The sequence below is a fragment of the Anomalospiza imberbis genome, chromosome 1, assembly GCF_031753505.1.
Source record: "Anomalospiza imberbis isolate Cuckoo-Finch-1a 21T00152 chromosome 1, ASM3175350v1, whole genome shotgun sequence".
Classification (NCBI taxonomy): domain Eukaryota; kingdom Metazoa; phylum Chordata; class Aves; order Passeriformes; family Viduidae; genus Anomalospiza; species Anomalospiza imberbis.
This window is the reverse complement of record NC_089681.1, coordinates 50,583,936-50,607,993: the sequence shown is the minus strand read 5'-3', so window position 1 is coordinate 50,607,993 and position 24,058 is coordinate 50,583,936. Positions and strand designations below refer to the sequence as shown.

Genomic DNA, 24,058 nt, shown 5'->3' with positions numbered 1-24,058 from the left:
CTTCTGCTTGAGATGCAGATGGAGAAATTAATGGTAAATATTAGCAACTGGCTCATCTACTTTCTGTGCTCAAAATGTCTGACCCTGTGGACAATATTCAGAATAGATTTACAGTCAGTCAAGTTTATTAAGAAAACAAGCACTTTCAGCATTGTTACATGGGTGAAATGAGTCGCGATGCACCTGCAGTAACCTGGTTCTGATAAGCAGGGCAGAGCTGGCAGACACAGATATGGAAGATGGAGTGGACTGCACACCTCTGCCTGGCACCCAGCAGGGCTGGCAGCAGGCAGCCCTAGCCTGGGGACCTGAATAATGTGAACTGTGCACAATAACTGGGGTACCTGAAAATGTCATATTCTCAGTCCCATTTCCCAGCCTCCATTGCGAGAGTCTATAATGAAACCAAATCTATGTCTCTTTTGTGAAAATGTCTTCCTTCCTCCCCTCCCTGACATCCCTTTAATTTTTTTAATGTTAGGAAGACTGGGAATAAAACCTTTTTAATGCATGAATTTAAAGGTCCAGATTGTTTCTATAGGGTAAAAGAAAATTAAAGAACTTTTGAGGACCTTTTCTCAATGAATGTGAAAGACTAAAAGTCAGATTGTGTCCTTAAATAAACTGGGACAGCTTTATTCATTTGCCTGGGGCTCCAAAAAAGGTGAGGCTTTCCATATCCTGATTTATGACTGAAAGTGATTCATTAGACACACTAAAAACGAGCCCACTGTTTGCTGCCACAACATACACAGGAATTTCCAAAGGGAAGATGAAATCGGAAGAGCAAGGAGAGGATGGAGATTAAGTAGATAGACAGTTCTTTAGTAGCTACCCTCATTGCAGAAGATGTAAAAACAAATCATTGGAGCACTAAAGAGACCAAATTTTATTTTCAGCCCTGCAGCTAAGGAAATAGAGGCAAAGGAGGATAATATTATAGCTCTGGCCAGGATACAATTTGCCCATGCTTTGAATATATTCATATTGCCAAGCACTGCCATCACAACACCTTTTCATGCAAATAGCTCTGGGTTAGTAAGTGATTCTTCTTTAACTAGGAAGTGATTTTGTCATGCATTGCTGAAGTAAAATGCTTGTAAAAAGTCTTCAGGAGTTTTAGTTAATTGCAACGTACACTGTGTTAATGAACACAGTGCTTCATCTCCTCTCTACAATAACAGAATCAATGAATGTACGTGTGTCCCCCATTTGTATTCTGCTATTGATTTTCTCTAAGCTCTGAGCACTAGCAGAGCTGATAACTTCTGATGGAAGCAGCAGGGTACCAGCAGTAAGGAAAATCAGGCCGCTCTGATTAATAAACCCTCCAATTTAAAACTCAATAGTGTGGCTGTCAGTCGAGTCTGCTGGCTGTGGACCTGTTTGAAGTAGAGCAAAAGCACCTCAACTGGGACAGGCTGCTCTACTTGCCAAGATGTGGCTTTTGTAACCACAGGGTTACATTTTGCCCCTAGGGATCACGGCCCTTTTCCAGGACAGACAACAGAAAAAAAACCCCAAAAACCCCAAAGGTACCAAACAAGCATTTCCTTTTATTTCAGTCCATTTTGTCTGTTGAGGGGACACTCCTGCCATGAGGGCATGGACCTCAAGGCAGGATGGATGGAAAAGCACACTTTGTTCTTTGTTAACCCATGCAAGAGCCTGGCCATCAGGCAGTAGCACCAAAACATGTAGTAGGCAGGTTTTTTTTCAGAACAGAGAGAAAAAAACTAGGGCAAATCTACCTTTTTCTTCCCCCACTCCAGATGACAACTAATTTATGCCTATTTAGTGGTCGCCTTGATCTCATCTCAGGTGACCCTAGTGAGCTAATCACCTTTTCTCTCATCATTAGCCAAGGAAGAGAGTAATCCATCCTGTGACCCATCCCTCTGGGCTTTTGTGATTCTTAGGTTGCTGGGAGGAGGTGCAAATCCATTCTCCTAATGGGGAGGATTATAGAGTTAAGTGAAACAATTAGAGCTGGTTTGCTATTTGCAGCATATTCTGTTTACTTCTGCCCTTCCCAACTAAAAGGCAGGATGGGAAAGCAAAACTGCATGTCATTTCAAGCAGTCTCCTCACCAGCCTCTCTTCCCCAGCTGTGCTGAAAAGATCCGCCCGTCCCTATCTCCTGCCACTCTTTTCTTTTGGCTGGGTTGCTTTTAATGTGCTTCTCTTTCCTAAACTGATTAATCACAAAGATTCTCTGGCAGGTGCCCAAAGAGGCAGCAAAGCTCCAGGGACTGCTGATACCCCTTAAAAAGACTACTTGGGAAACCCTTAGGTCAGGGACACAAGCCCTCCTGAAGTGTGTTTATCCCTGAAGGGCTGATAATCAGGACAAAGTTTCTAAATCCCATAACAAGCAGCAGAGATAGGAGCAGTGGTGAATAGGAAAATTAGAGAGTTGGGGCCTTGCAGGCTTTTAGAAATATAATGTTTCACTTTGGGCATCTGAGTTTAACATCTAGGTCAGCACCTGCAGAACTGTGTATTTGTGTGGGAAGAAGAATTAGAAGACTTAATTACTTATTTGATCTTATCTTTTAGACTTTCACAATGCAGAACTAGTAAGCAAACTGAATTTTGGAGGAGGTAAAACACTGATTTGAAGGGCAGTTGCTCCAAATTCCTTTTGCAAGTGAGAAATTTTATCAAGTAAGAAGGAGAAAATAAGCAGGTCAAAAATAAATCAATAATGTGCCCATCTGAGAGGAAATGTACAACACTTATTTGGCTGATTGAAATTTATTAGGAAAATCAAGCTTTTAAAAAAATTTAAACACCTTATGGTTTACAGATACTTGAATCAGGAGAAGTGAGCTACTCTAGCTAGAAGTACCACCAGCTTTTTAGTGTTCATGCAAACATGCCTGATATCTCTCATGAAAGAAAGTCTGCCCACAGGAAACTATTGGATGCTTCTGAATGTATTTGTGGGATACGTGCAAGAGGTTCCAAAGAATCCAGACATTTAATTTGGAAACAAGTAAGTTAAACATCTGGACATTTTATCTTTGTAATTTTAATATAACTGTGCAGCTACAATTTTGTTCCCATTTTTTTTTTTGTAAATAATCCAGGATATCAAGCCTTGAGGAGATGGTAGAACAAACAGGAAAGGACAAAGCAATGCCATAATGAAAAACAGTTTCTTGGAGTTTTATAATGGCAACAATTGAGTATTAATTTCAAAGGTGAGCTTGTGATCTGACTGGTGACTCCCATTTAAGATATCATGAGTGATAAACGTAAAATCACACATGTTGTTTTGAGCAGTGGACTAAACTCACGCAGTTGACTGTGTTCACCAGAATCAAAACATGTACTGACAGGAACTGGTGCATTCAGAGCTATCCTCAGGGAAAAGTGGATGAAACCGCCAGAGGCACTGCTGATTTCTGAAGCCGTGAAGCAAATGAACAGTTAATAGGTTTTTGTTTGCTATGTAAGTGAAATGTAACTGCCAGTGTACAAGTTGCATTTGTGCTGGCAGGTGTTTAATTGCTTATGCCTATTTGAACCCCAGTTGCTTCATTACACAAGTTTTACTTCACCACTGAGACTGCTGAGTAAATAGCAAGTGTCCCCAGAAACCATCAAAAATTTGAATAGCTGCCAAGAGTAACTCACCAATTTCCAAAAAATAAAGGAGTAAATGTTAGTCTTGACATGAGGCTTCAGGAGGAAGGCTGGCAACAGATACAACTTCATGTTACACGTTAGTTACAGAACTGTGTACCATTGTATTTGGTTTCTTCCGTTCCTCTCAAATGTACTGTATACAGCACTAAATGTCTGGTCTTAAGGTCAGAAACTGCTAATGACTGACTGTGCATTGTCAGCAGGAAAGGGTTCCTGTCTGGCAGAAACTCTGGTGAGCTACTTGCAAATTGCATAAAAATTAAGATCAAAGGCATGCACGGGGATACTTACAGAAGAGTCACTGGTGCCAAAGATATCTCGCACATCCCGGACTGTGTGCTTGTTCTTCTTCCTCAGGGTCTGAGTGTAGGTGTTGTACCTCTTCTGTACAGCAGCAGCTTGAGTTCTGGTCAGAGTGGACAGCAGGGCTTGGCCATCCTCCTCTTCAGCTCCTGAGATCAACGTGGATAAACCTACGTCTTGCAGCCATTCTGCCTCCAGTTCCCCTTCTGTGGAGGAAGACAGCATGTTAATAAGACTGGCAAGGAAAGGAGAAGGGGCTGAAGGAAAAGAGCTGGCATGAAGGACTGCTACCACAGCTTCTACCTTGAGAATAGTCTAATTCTAACCATTCTTAGGCCACAAGTGCAAGTTAACTTAGTTTTGTAAACATACTGTCTTTGACAAACTTTCAGTTTGTCAGTGTCTTCACAAGAGAGGTTTATGAGGAGAACAGAAGAGGCATTTCATCAACATATGCATGTGAAGAAGGCAGCAGAATAACCAGCCTGACAAAGCAAGGTCCCTAAAAATTAACCCCTAATTCCAAAGAATAAATCCCCTCAGTTCCCATTTATGCCACACTCACCATTTGTAGCATGGTGTACTGGAGAAAGCCATTTGGCTGATCGAAATAAAATCAGTATTCCAATTCAAATAAACAGAAATACTGGAGGTGTGTATAGAACAGAATAATATATTTACACACTATTGATGCAGTTTCATATTCCAGAGGGTTGGTGGTAGCTAGTGAAGAAGCCACACTGAGAGAAGATTGATGTCCACCTAGTCCAATTGCTTGCTTTGAATGAGATGATTAAGAACCAGAGCTGCTCACTAAAGAACAAGGGTCAGGAAGGGGTAGGTGTCTAAGAGGTCATGTAAGGGAGGAAGATGCAGAAATAGCCATCCTGGCATGCTAGGTATCACCCTAACTTCTAATTATTAAAGACTTGCTAGCACTGTACACCCCAGTGTTTTTTGGGATCTCAATTACTGACTTCTCTAATCTGTTCAATACCTGCTTCCCAACTGGTTCGATACTGCAATTGGTTCCACAGTGATGGCATGCATTGTGGGAAGAATTATTTTCTATCCTGGCTCTGTTGGACATGGCAGATGCTTCTGTCATCTTTTCACAGAGCCACATCTGCAGCCCCCTCACTAACAAAACCTGTCCATGTGAAGACAATATAGGTTTTCAGCTTGCTACCTGTTACCTGAAATCAACGTGCCTTGTCATTATCTGGCTGTGAAAAGGTCCCAATCTACCTTCTCTGAATCATTCAGTAATTTTAAATCTTGCTGTCACCGCTTTTTGATTTGTGTTCTTTTTAAAATAAATAGTCATAGTCTTTTAAAGTCTCTCTTCACATAGGAGATTTTGAGGTCCTTCATTTCAGTTTTGTGAGCAATCCTAGCTCAGCAGTAAGCTGCTTGACACAACACAGTAATTTCATTCCAGCGCTGACTGAAGAAGAGGTACTACAAATAAACATGTCAAACAGGAAATGGATTAATTTGCAGCATGTTTTAGAAAACAACTCATCAATGCACTTATTGTTCTTGTCCCAGCACCAGTCTTAATGGCAGGTTGGTATTTCCACTCTCCCTTTATTGCCTCTTCTTGACATCAGAATGCAGGCTGATTGATGGACACCAGTTTGCTGCACTTTGGCAGTTACATACATAAAAGAGAAAATTACAGGACTTGGCTGAAGAAACAAGTAAAAGCATCTTATACATGTGCCATCACTGACTTCATTGTTAACTGCCCTGCCTCTTTACAAAGGACTACAAAAATAGTTGCTTCTAAACCCCCTGCTCTGTGTTAGCCGGGGGTATGACCAGCCCTGTATCCCACAAAAAAGCTTGTCTTTGCTCTTATCCTTTCTGTATCCACAGACAGGATGGAGACTGTTCCTTTTCCTTCTCTGTAAGCTTTGAACCAGTGGTTCTTATGCCATTTTCACTCTTCTTTCTAAGAAGGTCTCTTCTCTTTCTTGTGTGTTGCTGTTGGAGCCACACCTGTCCATGTTTCAGCTTTTAAGTTACATTAATTTTGGCTTTTGTCCTGACATATTCTTTTCAAGAATTGAGCTTGTAATCAAACTCACTATGAAATATAGCAGGGCAGACATTAAATTCTGCCTGCTTACTAGTCACCCTGTGACTTGTTTTCTCTGACTTTACCCTTTTCCTGTTCCAACCACACACAAAGAATAGACTAACACATAACAACAGTAATCAGAAGAGTAAAAGTATTAAAGAGAAGAAATTTATGCATTAAAAAATGCTCAAAATTTTATGACACATTGGTATAAAATTAAGGTTAATCACCCACCCCCCATGTTGTTTAAGAAAGCATTATTTTTATAGTGCTAGCTACTAATACAGCATAGTCTTGATACTGTGTTTGATTCTGCTCCACTTGAAGACAGAAAATTGAAAGGGTAATTCTCTTTTTCTCATAAGAGTTTGCTAGGAAAGAGGCATGTCCTGTTTTGAATCTCAGATATAACCTGAAATAGCCCAGAGATATAACCTTAAATAACTCACAGCATTCAAGCCTTGTAACAAAAGTTGTAAAGCAATTCTGCACAGCATGGACATCTTAAATACACCATTACTTTCTCCTCCCCTACATTTTCATCCCCTGTGTCACTTGTCATTATCTTCTGTTCTTTTTTGACTGTATTTGCTAACAACAACGGAGTAAGTATGGTGTTGTCTGCCCTTTGCTCATGATGTCTGGTAAATCATATTGAGGTTTTGACAGTCATGCCTACCTGGCTTCTACCACCCTTTGGCATCCTTCTTAGGGATCTTCATCTCCTCCTCTCAAAGACATCTCAAAAGGGTGATGAATATTTGCTTTTATTTTGCCCTGAGGTTTTCCACATTGATTTTTAGTGTTTTGATCATTGGCAAGGAGTATTATCCTATTAGGACCTTAATAGAACTCACTATTATTTCCAAGATTTATAATCCCAGACTGAATATATTCCCGATGTTAATAACTAGGACAAACACTGCCTGATTGTGTGTGGGTGTATGCAATACATATATATGTGTTTAAGACAACAACAGGAAGGTAAATGAAGTGTGAAGATGTATTGCATTTTGACTTGCAGTCTCATTTTTAATTCAGGGCAGAGAGGAAAAATCAATGTGATGTAATGAGGTGTACTCAGACAAAGGGTAACATGGGACAGCAGCAGAGTTTGGGCAGTGATGAAACTGATGGAAATGTTTCTGGAAAATAAGCTCCTGTATTGCCTTGTTCTACTAAGTTATCTGGCTTGGCAGCCCACAGATTTATGCCATTTCCCTGACTGTGTAGACAAGTCAGGGACACCTGTTAGTTCGTGCTGACAATTGCATGGAGGAGTCACCAGGAGGCTCACAATCTCTTTATGGAGTCTCCAAGCTAAAGAGTATGACCAGACAGCAGTTTTCCCAATAAGGAACAGAGGACTGCAGAACAGTGGATTTAGGCTGATGGATCATAACCCTCACAGCAGACCAAGATTTCTGGTGGTCTTCTCCCTTTGCTTCCAGGAGAACCAGCTGGAAACTAGTGAATGGGAGGTGTTTCCCATGGAAATAGTACATGGTTGGAGCTAGATACCTCAGCACGGGTTACTTACCATGACTAGTTGAGTATTTGATTGCTTAATAAAAAGTAGTACTTTGCACCATTCTTCCTGGTAGCAGAATTAATGACATCCCACTGCACGTCAAGGTAGGAAAAATACATCATCACTTGTGTTAATAATTGTATGGAAAGAACATGCCATCGTTTCAAAATCTATCCCTACATCAGTAGTTAACAGACCAGTGGCCAGGAGCCACAGAAGGGTAGCAGCAGTTATCAGGAGGTCACGACCTCAGAAGAAATTTGGTTTCATTCTATAGTAACACCTGGTATTTTGTATTACACAATATAATGCTTTTTTAAACGGAGGGGTGGGGGGGGTGTCCTAATTGAAAAAAAAAAAACAAAACATGAGAACCACTGTTCTAGATGTTATCAAATCATCTAACACAAAGCTGCATTGCAACAAGCTAGCACATACTGCATGTTTTTCCAATACAGTACCTAACGAGAAGGGAAAACATTAAGGTAACAGAATGAGGCAGTAATACCTTCACGATACATTGTATAAGTGATGAATGAATGTGGTCAAGTGGGGAGCCTGAACGACTAGGCATCCCTACATTCAGACTTATCTCTAACCTCTCCTTGAATGATATCTTAATTGGGCAATCTCAGCAAAACAGGCAGATATCAAATTCCTGATAGAAGAATACTACATCTAACCAAAAACTGCTTTAAGACTTTAATAATTTCTGAATCATATCCTACCAAAAGCCAAAATGTTTAAAATTATAGCACACTAAATTAACATTTTGCTACTTTAAATATTTTGGTTTAATATATTTAATAATGGAAATGGAGTTTTCATTGAGTGCCTTTCTTTTCTGAATTACACTGTATCTGTCCTCCCGAAGCACAAACAAAATCAATGCAACAAAACTTACTTCAGAAGTTAATTACTAGCTTCAGTGTATAAACCAGACGATTATTGTTTCTTGCTAGTGATTAACTGTGATGTTCAGAAGATGTGCTACAATGATCACACATCCAGATTAGTACTTCTGCTCAGACTGAGTGACGTGAGGAAGGAGATCAGGGCATGACTCTTTAGAGAGGAGGCAAAGCCAGGGTATGAGGAATAAGTGGTGTTCATGTGCTCACCATCAGCAGGTTTGAACTCCAAGAGCATTGCTTCTTCAGATCCATCTTCTCTGCTCTCCTTGATGCTCTCTACTTCACACCAGAAGTCCTCCATGGAAGTGCTGTCCATGGAGGCCTGAGAATTGGAGCGACTGAAGGCAGGAGGTACTGACTCATTGGAAAGCATCCTGTTAATTCTTCGACAACGAGAGAGAGACTTTCTGAAAAGAGAAAGCCATACAAAAAAAATCATCTTTCTATCATGCTAACTTGTGCCATGCAAATGGAGCAGGCAACCAGTGCTTGACCTGTGACTGTACCAGGAAGTAGGGAACAAGATTTCAGAGGCCAAGTACACAGTTCTGGTAATTGTCACGATCTCCGCTGCTCACAACAATAATGGCTGGATATATATTTTGCATCTGATAATTTATCTCTTTAATGCCCTTCAGTATTTCCCAATCTAGAGGGAACTCAGGAAATGCAATTTCTATTTCTCATACAGGTATCCTGGAAAACTATTTTCACTTATTTTTGCCTCAGTTTCTCTTTCTATCCCTTCCTGTTTTGCTTACTGGCTGAAATGCCTCAGTGAAAACTTCTCTGGGGAAAAATAATGAGAATTGGGAACACTGAAATTACAAACTCATCTTCACTCCAAAAAAGAAAAAAAACTTGAAAGATTTTAATTTGGAAAAATAATTACTTTTTATTTGAAAACCCTTTAAAAATGTTTGGGGTTTTTTATTAAGTTAAACTAATTTTAAACAACATTTGACTTTTGATTAAAGTAGTATATTCTAGGTCAAACAGAGGTTTTGATCACAGGTTCAAAAATCAAAGTTTCAAGTTAAGATTCAATACAGGGATTGAATTAAAACAAAGTTTGCTCCTTACTCTTTTGTTCTTGTCTTTTCCCCCCACTGTAAGTACTTGCAGCTGAAGAGAGTTACACAAATTCATTCAAAATCTCATGTAACACCCATCATGAAAATTGTCTGACTTTGTTCTTTTGCATTATTAAGGCTGCAATACTGTAAACAGCTTTTGTATGTGTAATTGCAGTAGATACAGTAATCAGTAGTAATAACCACAACGATATTTGTACAAAGGAGTTAGGAGGTAACACAATTGTGGCAGTGAGCTAGACCATAGGAATTAATGGAAAATTCTGACATAAGGTCTTTGACCTTCACTTATCTGAATTAATTCAAATGCAGTTTCCCTTTCTCTTCCTCTTCTGTATGGCATGATCCTGCCAAAACACTTTTGTTTAAAACCACAGGCATCACTTTTACTCCACTAAAAAATAAGATATTTCCTTTTCAGTGTTTCCCTCCTTATCAAAGTTTTCCTAATGGATGTATAAACAATGTATTATTTCATAAAGCTGACTGAGCATGCTTCCCCCTCATTGTGCTGCTGCCTCTGCTTTATCCTTCCTTGCCAGTGAAGGGCTGGATGCTTCCCTGGGGCTTGCAGAGCCTCCTCTCTTTATCTGGGCAGGTCCTTCTGGGCTAGATCTGAGCCCCAGGCTGGGGAGCTGTGGTGGGAACAGCAGAGCACAGCAAATTCAGCTTTGGACATGATCAGGCTTTATAAAAGGCAAAGCTCAGGCCCTTGCCTATTTTTGAACACTCATAGGTGTAATACGGATGATTCATCTGCCAAATCAGCCCCTGTGCTCTTGGAAACAAAGCTGGGAAGCAAAGCTTTCTGATGGGTGACAACATTGCAGCAGGAGAGAACATGCTATGTGGTGGTGGAGACACGTTCTCTGGGAAGAGAAGTGCTGTCTTCAGAGTTTCTCTCCGTTTCTATCCTCATAAACAGTTTGCTTGCTTTAAAACACAGTGCTGAAACTGTTACTGTTTTAATTAGAACAAGCCACAGTCGCTAAATGCAAGAGGAATTTGTGACACAAGTGCGGTTAAAATGCTTTCGTTGTAGCTCTGTCTCTGGGGAGATGTGAGTTTCAGTCGGCTTTTGCTCCCAAAGCCTCACATGGCTGGGCTACCTGATAAATTATAATCACTGGAATTATGCATCTGGACATGTCAGCCTCTGGGGTTTTTGTACGGATTTCCCTTTCTTTTGTGGATTCACCTATGTCTCATCCTTACATTAGCAAGCAAGAAAAATGCAAGGATCACTGGACTTAAATCTGATGAGTTAATACTGTACCAAGTATCCCTGAGCAGAGGTTTGAACCAGCAGAAGCAGAACTCCTAAGAAGCAGCCAGAAAACCACATCTCTTCAGGTGGGATGGGGCAAACAGCACCCATCAACCCATTGCTTGTTGCTGTGAAAACCTGAGCTCTTTCATTTAAAAGGTGATAGTGATCACAAATAAGGAAAAAAGCAAAACTGCCTGGTACTCCCACAGTGTTTGGGGCTCCCATTCACTGGACATTGTGCAAGCAGAGGAGACACCAAGGGCTGGTGTCTGTCCTCCTGTCACAGCTTGTCCCTCACCAGCCTCCTCTTCAGCTTGGGGCCTGAGACCCCAGCACAACTGCTCACTGAGAAATTCATGTCCAGCACAACTGCTCACTGAGAAATTCATGTCCCTGCTTAATATAAATCTTTGTGGAAAGTAAGTCCCGACTCGTGCTGTATAGCACAGCCCAGAGCTCCCGAGCCAGCAACTGCAGGAAGGAATGCTCTCACCATTCTGGAATCAAACACGAGCTGGGACGAGAAGAGGGCATCCCTGATAGCATCACTGGCTCCCATCATTTAGTCATGGTCAGGGAATTTAAACATTTCCTGCCCTCCCAGTGTGAATCTTGACCATGACCTTTGTGCTCTTCAGGCGACACACAACACTGATCCTTGGGCTTTGACTCTATCAGCACTTCAGCTGGCTCAGACCAAGGCTTTTTATTTCACCATATTAGGAAGAAAGAGGCTTGGTGGTTGTTGCTTTTCTCCCCACATTGAGTGTGCTTATTTTGTAATATTACCATACCAGAAAGCTAACTACTTAAATAGACCATGTAAAACAGCAACAACTGCTGTGGCAACGAGCTTTGCCAAATATGTCTAAGGTTCCTGTGTAATTAATGTGCATTTACAGCAATATTACAAGTACAGAGCTTATTTGGAAAACCAGCTGAACAAAGTTCCTGAGAACCTCATATTTGAGGCTTGTTCTCCCAACCCAGATTAAATCAAGCCATGTACAATTCCAGTAACAAGAAAGGTTAGGCAAAGGTGCTTTATCCTTATTGGTAAACATCCGAAGCTTGCTTCCAGGTGGTCTGGTACAAACCTTCTCCAATTATTCCGAGTCTGCCTAATTAAAGCTCATGTGTTTGAAAGACTTCCAGCTGTTGTTTTGACCCATATACCTGTGACTTTTGTCTGGGAGGAAGTGGTCTTGCCTTTATGTGATAATGGTAGTTGTCTCCCATTTCCTCCAGGCAAATCTGCTCAAAACAGTTTCAGGAAAAAAAAATCCTACCGAGGAAGCAAAGCATATTCTTCACTGCTTTTAATTAATTCTTGAAGGACACTGTAAGAGCACTGACTCAGCAATCTGCCTCTCTCAGAAACAGATAAAGAAGACCAGGTTGCCTGTTACCTGGGAACTCTTGCAGCAGACAACCTCTGTTCCTGACACCTTTTTCACCCTCAAGCCATCCTTTGTTTTGGTCTTTTTTTCTTAGTGTCTCAAGAGAAGCTTAGAACAATAAAAAGTTTTCACTAAGCTGATTCTGCTGTTACTACAGAAAAGTTGTAAACCAGTCCTGTTAAACAAGCAGCGATCACAAAATTCATGCTAAGTTTCTTTTGTTCCCTCACATACATGTTAGTAATGAGCTAATCTGAAATGCTGATTAAATTAAACACAGGAGGGATCTCAGATCCTGGCTTCCTTGATGGAAAAAGTTGGGAGAGGAGTATGAACATAAAAGCACTGAGCAAAAATTATAGCAACTCCACTGAATGAGCTGAAATGTTTTTCAGGATAGAATAAAATAAAAAAGAAAAGCCACATAAAACACTGAGAAAGGAAAGAAAAAGAAGGGGAAAGTATGTTGAGAACTAATGTTATCAAAGAACTTGTCTATTACTGGATATTTGTGGAAGAAAGAGTTAAAGAGTTTCAGGAAGGAGAAACATGATATAATTTAGAAAGCTTTCTGTGGAAAAACTATTGCAGGGAAGGAGGGTATTTCCATGGAGCACTAGACAGCTAATTCAACTGTATTTGACTCTGGTTTTGGCCTGGTGTATGCTTATAATACTGATGAAAAGCATCAGCTAAACAGGCCTCCTGACCCTATATTTTATCTTGCATATATACTGCATTAGTATGTTCAGGATCTGACACCACCTATTGATTTCAGAACAGCCAAGCCAGATCAAATAAGCTCTTCTTACCCTATCCTCAAAGTAAAGGTTTGTAAAACCACATGAAGAGCTGGCTCAGTGACACTTAATGATTGCTCACAAGCTCAGTAATGATAAAGCCAGGCTTGTATTTTGAGTTTAATTAAGTAATGGATGGTGAAGAATCCATAAAACAAATGGGATCAATAAAGCCAACTTGTAGTTAAAAACAGCACTTGATTGTTGTTTACACAGAGGGAGAGGACATCTTATTCTTGTGGGCTGTTATCTTTCATTTCATTCAGTGGGTCCTGAACCTGCTTCACCACAATTAGTCACATTTATAAGAATGGAAAAGGTGAAGGAATCAAATTGTCCTGGTCATTGTAGGATGAATATCCACCTTTTCACACTGCAATAATTCTATAAGTATAAACATTTGTTCAGCTTTTCCCATATGTAAAAAAGGGGATAGTAGCTTGCATTGACAGGGAAAAAATATTTATTCTTCGTTATTAAGAACTGTTCTGAATTTTTAGCAGTCATGTACCAATATATCTCTTTCTTCTAAATAAAATGTATACAAATTCCAGGCAAAGGAAGAGACCAGCAGTGGGAAATAGTATTTTTGTGCACAGTTCACTTTGACCCAAATCTCTCATCTTCTGGTTCCTTCCTCATGACCTTGTTCCTGCACTGTTTGTGGTCTGCTTATTTCCTTCTCCTCATGCTTCATGGCTTCTGATCACAGGGAAGGGTATATATCAGACAATATACCCCCAACTCCATCTACATGCTTCTGTTTCTGATTATCTTGCAGATGTTAGGGAAGATGTAGACAGTGGATGCTAAAGCTTCCTTGTCCTCTCTCTAGCATCTGCTATAGCAAATATTTAAATATCATGCTCACTCTTTCTGTCATGTTGCCCTGCTTTGTAAAGGAGTAGTTGAGTGAGAGGCAGAGGAAGGTTTTATTTCATTATTAAATTTCTCATCCTGTGGCCCAGCAGAACTCCAAAAACATGTGAATCTTATCGCTCTTTGTTAACAAAGATGGGTTTGAAAATAAGCTATCACCTTACTTTATAGGTTAGATTTCAAAACACAGGAATTGTCTGTTTTGCCTGTCTTTGTATTCTACAAAAGATTCTTCAAAATATGTTCCCGTCAACTTGAATTTTACTCCAGATTCTGCAGCTGGGGTGGGTCAACCTTGGATATATGCACAGATTGAGGAACAAAATACTGGAGAGCAGCACCACCACAAAAAAGGGTCCTGGGGATCCTGCTGATAGCAAGTAGAACATAAGTCAGCAGTGCCCTGGCATCCAGGAGGACCAACCCTGTCCTAGAGGCATCAGGCACAGCATCACCACCTGGGAAAGGGAGGGGATTTTCCTGCTCTGCTCTGTACTGTGGCAGCCTCATCTCGAGTGCTGGGGGCAGTTTTGGGAGCCACAGTGTAAGATACAAAGCTATTAGAGATCACACAAAGGAAGTCTACAAAGATGGTGAACGGTCTACAGGGAAAGTTGTATGAGAAGAAGTGACTCAGATCACTTGGTTTTTTCAGTTTGGAAAAGACAAGACTGAAGGGAGACTTCACAGCAGTCCACAGCTTCCTCAAGAGGGGAAGAGTCGGGACAGGCACTGATCTCTTCTCTCTGGTGACCAGCAATGGGACATGAGGGAATGGCATGACGCTGTGTCAAGTGAGGTTTGAGTGGGATATTAGGTAAAGATTTTCTCAACCACAGGGTGGCTGGGCACTGGAACAGGCTCCCCAGGGAAGTGGTCACAGCACCAGCCTGATAGAGTTCAAGAAGTGTTTGGACAATGTTCTCAGGCACATGATGTGACTCTTGTGGCTGTCATGCACAGAGCTAGAGGCTGGACTTTGATGATCCCTGTGGTCCCTTCCAACTCAGGATGTTCTATGCTTCTATGGTTTTTAGGGCCAAAAGGGGTTGTCTACTGAATCTTAAGATTTAAAGACTTAAAAGAGAAAAGATCTGTGATATTTACAGGATATAAAAGTTTTGTTTATTTAATTATATTTTGTCTGCAATTCATCAACGTAGTAACAGAAATTAGGAGATTGAGTTGCAGAATTTGCATGCCAGTGTTACCTGCCAACATTTAAAAATGTGTTTCACCTTGGGTTCTTCAGCTGTCTCTTACGCAATGTCCGTGTAAGTGCCAGGGAAGTTCCCTGCTATAACAAAGGCCACATTGTGGCCCCTCTTCAACCAAGCATGGAGATTGCAGAAGAATCTCTCTCTGTTTGTGGATTTCAGTGTGAGGGCTCTCACAATCAAACCCTTTGAGTTTGGGGAGTTCAGGGAATATACTCTCTAGGTACTGCCTGCTGGCAACAGTGACCTTTGGGGACATAACCCAGACCTCTCCTCCACACTGGCAATCACATCACTTCAGCATTGGCCCGATGCAACAGAGACAGTGCACTACATGGCTGCAATGTGTCTGCCAAAATCTGAAAGGGACTCTATTTCATCTTCTTTCTCCTAACAAAGCTATTGCTAAAGGGCAGAAGGGGTTCCCAAATGATTAACAAGAGTGTGTTCTGTTAACCATTTTTTTTCAAGTTAATTGGAAAGAATTATTTTCATATACATTAAGAGGAAGCAGTATAAGCTAGTTTTCAATGCTGATGACTTAAGAACATGAACAGATCATGGCAGAGTATGTTACATGTAATTTTCAGTGGGTATGGGCAAGATAAGAAACATCTGGACATGACCTGCAGAAGGCAAAAGCTGGACATGAGCAGCTAGTTCAAACATCTTAAACATTTCCCACACATATGTATTGTTAGAAGTGACAAATTCTTTTGTTGCGCTGATGCTTACCTAAGACCTATTTCTTTTATATGAAAAACAAATACATGTATCCAGGGTAGGACAAAGTTTTCCAGGAGGAAACATAGGCATGTGGGCCATGTACTGTGGGCTTAGATCCTGTGCTTCCAGAAAATGTTTGCCTTTACAGTACAAACAACTTATGTCTGACCCACTGGATGTCACAATTTATCAGTTAGATCTGATGAAAGGCTCCAGGAGCACCAGGCTCAGTGAACATGACTGTACAATTTATCCACTTCTGTTGAGTAGATGCCTCCATAAATTCCATCTGCCACTCACCCAGAGAGATCCTAGTTAGCTGAGCACTCTGAAATCCAAGGCAAACCCTTCAGATTCCACCTGGACTGAACCTGAAAATATATTGTGTGGCAGCTCTGGGTTTACTACTAGTCCTTGGCATGAATTACTCAGTGAAGGCACACAGATAGCATGAGGCAGAAGCGTTTTGTTCTGCAGTTTAGGGCAAGCAGTGTCTTAACTAAAGTAGCAAGCAAAGATTGCTAAGAGTCACATGAAGGAAAAGGAGAGCAGGAAGCACAAATATATTAGATTCTGTCTAAACACTGGTACTTCACGAAGCGTGATGCTGTCCGCTGCATGCACTCAGTCCCTCCTCAGAGAGCTATCTGTAGCAGTGAGGAAGATCTCACAAAAGGCAGTGGAAAAACTGTCATGCTCTTTTGCTTCCTACTGCTTTGGTAGTGTCACTTCTAAGGTAACCAAGAGTAAACACTCTCTGGGTTCAGCATGGTCTCATGTCAGCTGGAGCACATCAGGCCACTGTGCATCCTTCTGCGTGCAACTACAAGTACCAAGGAGTTAGGAGGAGGAGGAAAGTAATGTGCAGACAGATTCAGAATATTTTTTCACAGTAAAATTGATTAGCATCTGCCAGCAACTTACATTTAGCCAGATTCATTATTTATAACTCATAAAGATAGTTAAAACTGCAGGAAATGCCCAGGTTCAAGAGCTCCAATGGGGCCCAAATGATTCACCAAGCAAAGAAGTAAACCAAGTAAAATCCATGTGAGATGTAAACTTGACAATATTAGAAGAGTTTAGTCTCCAGAATGACAAATTAAGAGTTTTTAAAGAAAAATAAATATTAAAATACTCAGCAGACACAATGAAGTAATGAAACATAAGGGACCAATCTTTCTACAGCTTTCAATACATCTTCTAACACTGCCTACATTTACGATGAAAATGTGAAAGAATACACATTTTTATTTTTAAATCATTCTAGAGGAGCTATTCTTTCAACCAGCATGATTATTATCATTAAGAAACTCAGAGTATTTGTATGACTTTCTGAAACACTTCAAAAAACAAGGTCAGTCATTTTGATTGACTTAAGGTAACAGCAGAAGGAACTGGACTATATTGTCTACTGGAACGTATCTAATGAAACTGCATATATTGCAAGTATAAGGACTTTAAGGTCCTGATATAAGCAATGAAAGGAGGCAGATACATCTAGAGAGTGAACATGTAAACAGGAGCTTAAAGTCATGCAATTTGTGTTTGAAGTTTCCTTTGTGCTTAGTTTTAAGTGAAGTCCAGCCGTTACTTTCTTCCTTCCTATAATTAATGAATGCTTTTAAGTAAATGTCACCACTCCACCCATTACACTTTTTTCAAAGGCTTCAGGACCTAAGCAAACAAACATTACTTGAGTTATTGGTTTTTCCTTTAGATGTTTTTAATGTATATTGAAGGCCATAGTTGAATTATAAAATATGAATAAGTAAACTCTAATGTATTCATTTACGTTTTCGTCATGCATGGTATTCATGACAAATTTTTTTGAACATTGGGCTTAATAGTATTCACAAGACTGGACTGAAGTAATGTAAAGTAACACACTGAACTTTTAAAGCTAAGCAAAATACTACCTTTGAAGTTATTTTATTGAAAAAAAATGCATATTCACTGAAGATATTCTTGAATCTTTTGACAGAGTAATGAACAACTTCACATTGTCATGAAAATCCTGGATCAGATTCTCAGATTGCAGTAAACTGTTACAACCCCTTTGGCTTAATTTATCCCTTATGTTTAAATTCAGAACATCCTTCTTTGTGGTACTGCCAATGTTGAAGTTATTACAAATCACAAAAACTCCATGAGCAAATGTACACCATTTAAATTTTTCTCAGCAGTTCTGGGTTGGCTGTCTGGCAATTCCAGACTCCAAGCTGGTATTTTCTGTGCTGTACTGTACTTTGTGTTATATTGAATCAGTCAGAAGGAATGAAAAATTTGCTGGAAATTTCTGTAGCCACACAAAAATCGAGTGGGCTTAATTCGATTTTCTGCCACTCAAGTATATTGGTAAAGATTGCATGAGTTACTTTGGAAAGTGTTCCACACGTGTTGAATAGTCTGTCTTTTTGTTAATGAGACTGCTTAAAAAGTAGTGTAGATAAAAAATGTGCAAGGAATAAAGAAACGTAGATGGATCTTGGAGAATATCTCAGAGCACTGGGTTTCTATTTTTACCTGAAGAAAAATGGTTATACATCAGCTGGAAACTGCTAGAAAGTAGATCAACATGGAAACTCTTGTCAATGTCCTGAATGGTCTGTGACTTTATTGTTGATAACCTGAGGCAACGTGAGGCCTCATTCTCTAATTCTGTCCCCCTTTCCATCCCTCTGTCTGCAAATGTCCCTGAACCCTGCTTCTTTCCATTCCCTTTCCATTTTCCAGAAATCAAGTGCTGCTGGGTGGGGTGAGGCTCTGTAGGAGTGTAGCAAGCAGAGAAGTTGAGAAGGGCTCTCTGTGCAGAGGGGAGGTGACACCAATGCCAAAGCACACAGGGCATGGGATGGGCATTGCAGCTGGTGGATATATTCCCATGTTTCTCCAGCAGCATTTGACTGTCATATTTCCTTATCAGCAGAAGTCACACACCAGTCTCTCTTCCACTCAGTTCCAAATATTTGCAAAAAGCTCAGTCAAAGCAATGAGGGCACTTTACATTCTACAAAAATTAATGACTAAAAAATCTCAAACAGCCAGGCAATATTAACAGAAGTAAATCTTCTTGTCTCTGTTGAACCAATAGATGTTTTGCTAATGTGGTGTACATTTCATCTTCACCTTCACCTTTCAGCTTTAAGAAGAAAACTGTATCAGAATAGGCTATTTGACCCACATTTTGTGGGGAATGCTGAAGGTTGTATTTCTTGATAATTCACTCATCTTCTTTTGGTTAAAATTTTATGCTGTTTTACTCAATTTAAAATTAAATTTCAGTATATTATTTTATAATCTCTTGTATTCAGGACATCAGTAATTATACAAACATAACTGTGTAAACATAAAGGTGATTTAAATCAAAAGCTGGTACAAGACTCCTATTGGAGATTGGTCTAAAGAGTTTTCATTTAAAATGTAGGTACAAAACTCTGCTTGCAAAAACCTCTTGAGTTGCCAGATAAATCTAATAGCATTGCCAGTACTATGAAAAGTCATAGTGAGGTGATGGCAAATGACATCTTAAGAAATTACAGAAAAGAGCTGAAAATGAGAGAAGGCTAACATTTCTTGGAGACAAACAGAACAGAAAGAGAACACCAAATAGGTCCTCACAGGCTTCTAAAGAGCAGAATTTCCCAGATTAAGAGGAAACAACGGACCACAAAATCAAATTTAGTTTGTTATATTCTCAGGTCTTCAATGAAGGAATGAAGGAGTCAAGAGAAAAAAAACCCAATGCATTTTCTTATACTTTGGCTATATATTTCCTATCACTGGAGTATAAAAGGTTTTCTGTGATCTTAAAGTGATTTCTAGGCTTATCGTAAAGAGATAGAAAGAACATCTTCATGAGAGCTGTCAAGGCAACTTCCTAGATCTTAAGTGGTAGTTTTCTAATTGTGTCCAAATGTTTGTACTACATGTCTTTGAAAAATATGTCCTTTCTATGCAAGCAGTCAAATGAATCAGAGGTGCTTCCAAACCAGTAGGATGCCAGTGAGAGGTGGAAATGTTAGACTAAGACACACTTCTTCCCTATACCCATAAAAAAGGCAAATACCAGAACAAGAAAAATCACCTTTTAAATGGAAAAACTAATACATGATGCCCAAAAGCTTTCTAGTTTCCTTCAACTACCATTTTGTTCTCCTGCTTATATGATTTTTGAGGTTTGTCTCAAATATATCATCCATGAAGACTCTGAGGAAAGCTATAGCATGCCAGGTATTTCAAAGCTAGGTTTTCAAATATACTGCAGCTCCTGAAGCTCTTAGAGCTACAGAGGCTATTAATATTTACACTATATGGTGCCTCAGTGATGCTAGTAATTCTGAGTCCAACAAGCAGCCCTGTTGAAGTCAGCCAAATTACTCCTGTGCATAAGGTTTGACTTAACTTTTTTTAGTACTGATGCTGGGGGAATAAGAAATAGCTTTTGGAAATCTTACAGAAAAAAAAAAACCAAAAAAACTCTTGTTGAGAGGAAGACTTCAAGACACAGAAGACATAGAGAAATGGTACCTTAGTTTGAAGCATCTTAACATAGGCAGCAAATGCCCATTCATGTTCTCCTGGGAAGTAGAAACCTTAGATGGCCCAGAACTCCACTAGAAATTTCCTCAGTACCTTTTGTAGACATCATGTATTACAAGAAGGAATTACTCTTGGTTATTTTGACATTTACTGTTTTGTACTGGCTTTTTGTAAGCTCTTCAGAGTTTGCACCAGGTTGTGCTAGGACAATGGAAAGAGGACTTTAGAGAATTGCCTCCTTAAGCTGAGTACTTCCTTGCAAGTCACAGCCCAGAGTCTGAACCCAGATACCAAATCATCATGCAGTAGATAACAGCAGAATTTGGTAATTATCAAAACACCTCAACCACTCCCTGTAGAACTTCATTAATCATATAGGTAAGAGCTAATTCATCATATCACAGCTCCAAAGACATCAAATAAAAATTAAGGACGCGGGTGAAATGAGATCTCCAAAATGACACAAATGTTTTGTTACAGAAGAGGGCTAAAAATACAAGCGCTAGTTCATGACTTAAAGCTATGGTATAGCGTGAGTAAAAGGACTCCTTCTGTATGTCCTACAGAGCTTGGTAGAAGTTTCTATCTGAGCTTTGCAATCCTGTACATATTCTTGTCTAGATAACCACTAAGAAGTTATTAATATTGCTATGCAAACATAGTAAATCATGTCTGGAAACTCCCATACTCCTGTCAAAGGAGTACGACTAAGCCGTTGTTGTGCCCTCTGTCATTGTGGGTTCATGCTCCTCTTCCCACACCTGCCTAGGTAAGAGAGCCATGATCCACTATAGGAGGTGAAGGTTCATCAGGCATTCATTCATCTTTTAATGACTGTGTTAGATCTTTCACTGTGCAGGCACTTTATGAATGTTGTGAAACTGTAATGCTATCCTTCCCATAAGGACACCAAATTACTTATCCATGCTTTTGATATAATGCATCTTGGCTGAACTGCTGCAGCTCTCTCTCTCTCTGGATGATTTCCAATCAAAAGCTATATTTACGTCAGTTAAAATTGATTCAAAATGCTTCCACAGGATCTTGAACAGGCTAACACATCTTTGTGAGTTTAATCCAAACCAGATGACATATGGCTTTCCAGTATAACAGGGAATAATCGTCCTTGTACCTCTAGTTCTTTGGTGTGAGTCGGTAGTCCGGGTTGATATTCTTGGACCAGAACATGTTTTGGACTTTCAGGCGACTACAGATTATGCTTCCAAAAAGGGACTAAGGCAGGCCATCACCCAACTCCTATTTTCAGGAAAGACTGAAGGATTCCAGAGCACAAACCCTATGGACTTACAGGAAAGTAAATGCTCCTGATCTCAAAGTCAGTTTTGACTTAGACCTTTAAATCACAGGAGAACTTTTGAAAATTTGCCTTCAACTTAACTAGATCTTATTACACTCTTTGTCCTTGGAGTTCTTTTTTCAGTGGGCATTCATCTTGCCCAGTTTTCTAGGACTTTGAACATCTAAATTCAAGCCTTATCTTTTAAATTTGGCTTTGATTAACACAGCTGTTATTTATTCTTTTGCTTGGCAGGATTTTCTGCAAGACTGCCGTAAAGTCAGCCTGTTTTTATTGTATTCTACTGTTAATCTCCTTTTCCTTTATGACATACATCTACAGTATCCTAAGGGGAAGATTACTATACATTTATATGGATTCATATAAATATAATATAATAAATGTATGAATATACAACAAAGATAGCAACAAATGGAGGGAACATTTTAGTAATCTCCTAAAAGCCATTGTGAAAAAGTCCAGATAACACGTAACATGGAATGTTTTATACAACATGAAGCAGAGAATCAACATTTATCAGTTGCTTAATGAAAGCATAATTCAGAATAAGAAAACTTCTTCTTCAAAGAAGTTGGAATCATTTGGGTGGGAGAAAGATCTGTCAAATTAGGAGACTGCTGTATCATTATGATAACTTATATGCTGCTCACCACCTAAGGTTTTCCAAAATGATGCATTTGAAGAGACTTTTTTGTAAGAAGTAATTAAAAGAGTTGAAGAAAAACACAATATTGCTTAGAGCTGCTAGGTTAATTTTCATTAGAATTTGATCATCATCTTGAAACCTCAACAGTAGAGAATTTGTAGCTGTCTAGAAAAATCTACATTTTGGTGCTTCACAGAGACTTTCTGAATTAGGAATCACTTTGCAATTTTCCTGTAAAGCCCTGCCTTTAAAAGCCCTAACACGTAAGAGTGAACTGCCTTTTCATGGTATATACATGATCACCTTCACTGGGAACAAACAGGAAAACCAAGTGATGGGAGATCCTTTAGATTTCTTCCACTCATATGAGAAATGGGTACCAAAATCAGAAAAAGAAGCTTGGGCAATCATTTATGCCAGTAAACTCTATCTCCCATCCTGACAGAACACTGCTGGGACTTGGAAACTCTATTGGTGCTAGGAGCATAATTCTCCAGTAGAAATTTCTCAATAATCCCACTGATTAGACTAACTTCCAAACAAATCAATCAAGAATCTAGGGAGCAAAAGTCAAATCTCCAGAGATATTAGCTGCCTGGATTTCCTTTCAGTGAGACTTCATATTTGAAAAGGGAAGAAGAAAATAATTGCTCTTTCATCCTGATCAAAGTCAATTAAAATCAATTATATGCTCATCATCTTGACCATGGTCATCTTTTTGTGCTGCTCTACAGCATCTGATGCAATTTCAGACTTCCCTTTGACCCCTCAGTATAGGCCCCTATGGAGGAAATAACAGGGTGAGAAATCCTTGAAAAATTTTCCCCAAGGCAAAGAGTATTATTTCTGCTGATAGTCATGACCCTGGCTCATGATATTTTGCTGCAGGGGGACTTTGGAACCAGAAAGGTTGAGCTAGCCATTTCACTATGTGAGAAAACTATCCCAGAGCAAGCACAGCTAAAAGAAACTCCTCTAGCACTCCTGATGTTTACTTTGGAGGTGCAGAGCTATGAGTGTCATGCCAGCCAGCCAGCAGGAGAGAAATCCCCTGGAATCCTTGTGGAACAGAGGAGAGAGCCTGTTTGTGAGTGTTGGGCTGATAGTCTATTGTTTCCATTTATTTAGACTACATAAGCATCTTCCGATTTCCTTAAAATGATGTGGACAAGTCCTAGTTTCCAAGTTCCTTGAATTTCTCCTGTTTTCATTACTAGGTAAACAGTTTTAGCAGCTCTTTCCCACCAGTCTCCTGCCACGCTGGATTTTACCTGGTTATCAGTTAGAAGCACTTTCAAACTGAAAGAAGCCATAAGAAAGAGACTGCACTATCTGCAAATCCTTGTCTGCCAAGTGTACAGGACCAAGCCAAATTTGAGCACAATTTGAAAAATGAGGATTAGGATAATGTATTTGTGAACGTAGAAGCCTTTTAGCTCCTTTACCCATGTAATCTCTATAAATGCATCACTTAAATTGTCAGTCCTGGCTTTCCTCCCATGGAACAAGTAATAAGTTTCTTCTTTCCTTATAGCTAGGTTTGCATAAAGCTCTTCTTGTGCAAGTTAGAGTCTGGCCATGACACTGAGCTGAAATCCATGTAATTGCCATAAACAACTATATAACATCAGAAGGCAAAAGTTGAAAAAGGCAAATTTATGACCTCAAATCAAATGAG

At 39.7% G+C, this 24,058-nt stretch overlaps 1 protein-coding gene across 3 annotated transcripts in view; it reads right to left on the bottom strand.

Annotated features, from left to right (window-relative positions):
• The window catches only part of ARHGAP28 (Rho GTPase activating protein 28), a 71,555-nt gene that overhangs the window by 22,267 nt on the left and 25,230 nt on the right, over window positions 1-24,058 (bottom strand). For all 3 annotated transcript variants that reach the window (XM_068192003.1, XM_068192008.1, XM_068192006.1), the window contains exons 2-3: window positions 8,696-8,895; window positions 3,946-4,163 (exon numbers count right to left, since the gene is read on the bottom strand). In XM_068192003.1, the coding sequence (XP_068048104.1) occupies window positions 3,946-4,163; window positions 8,696-8,895 (418 nt within the window). The remainder of the gene's footprint in view (window positions 1-3,945; window positions 4,164-8,695; window positions 8,896-24,058) is intronic.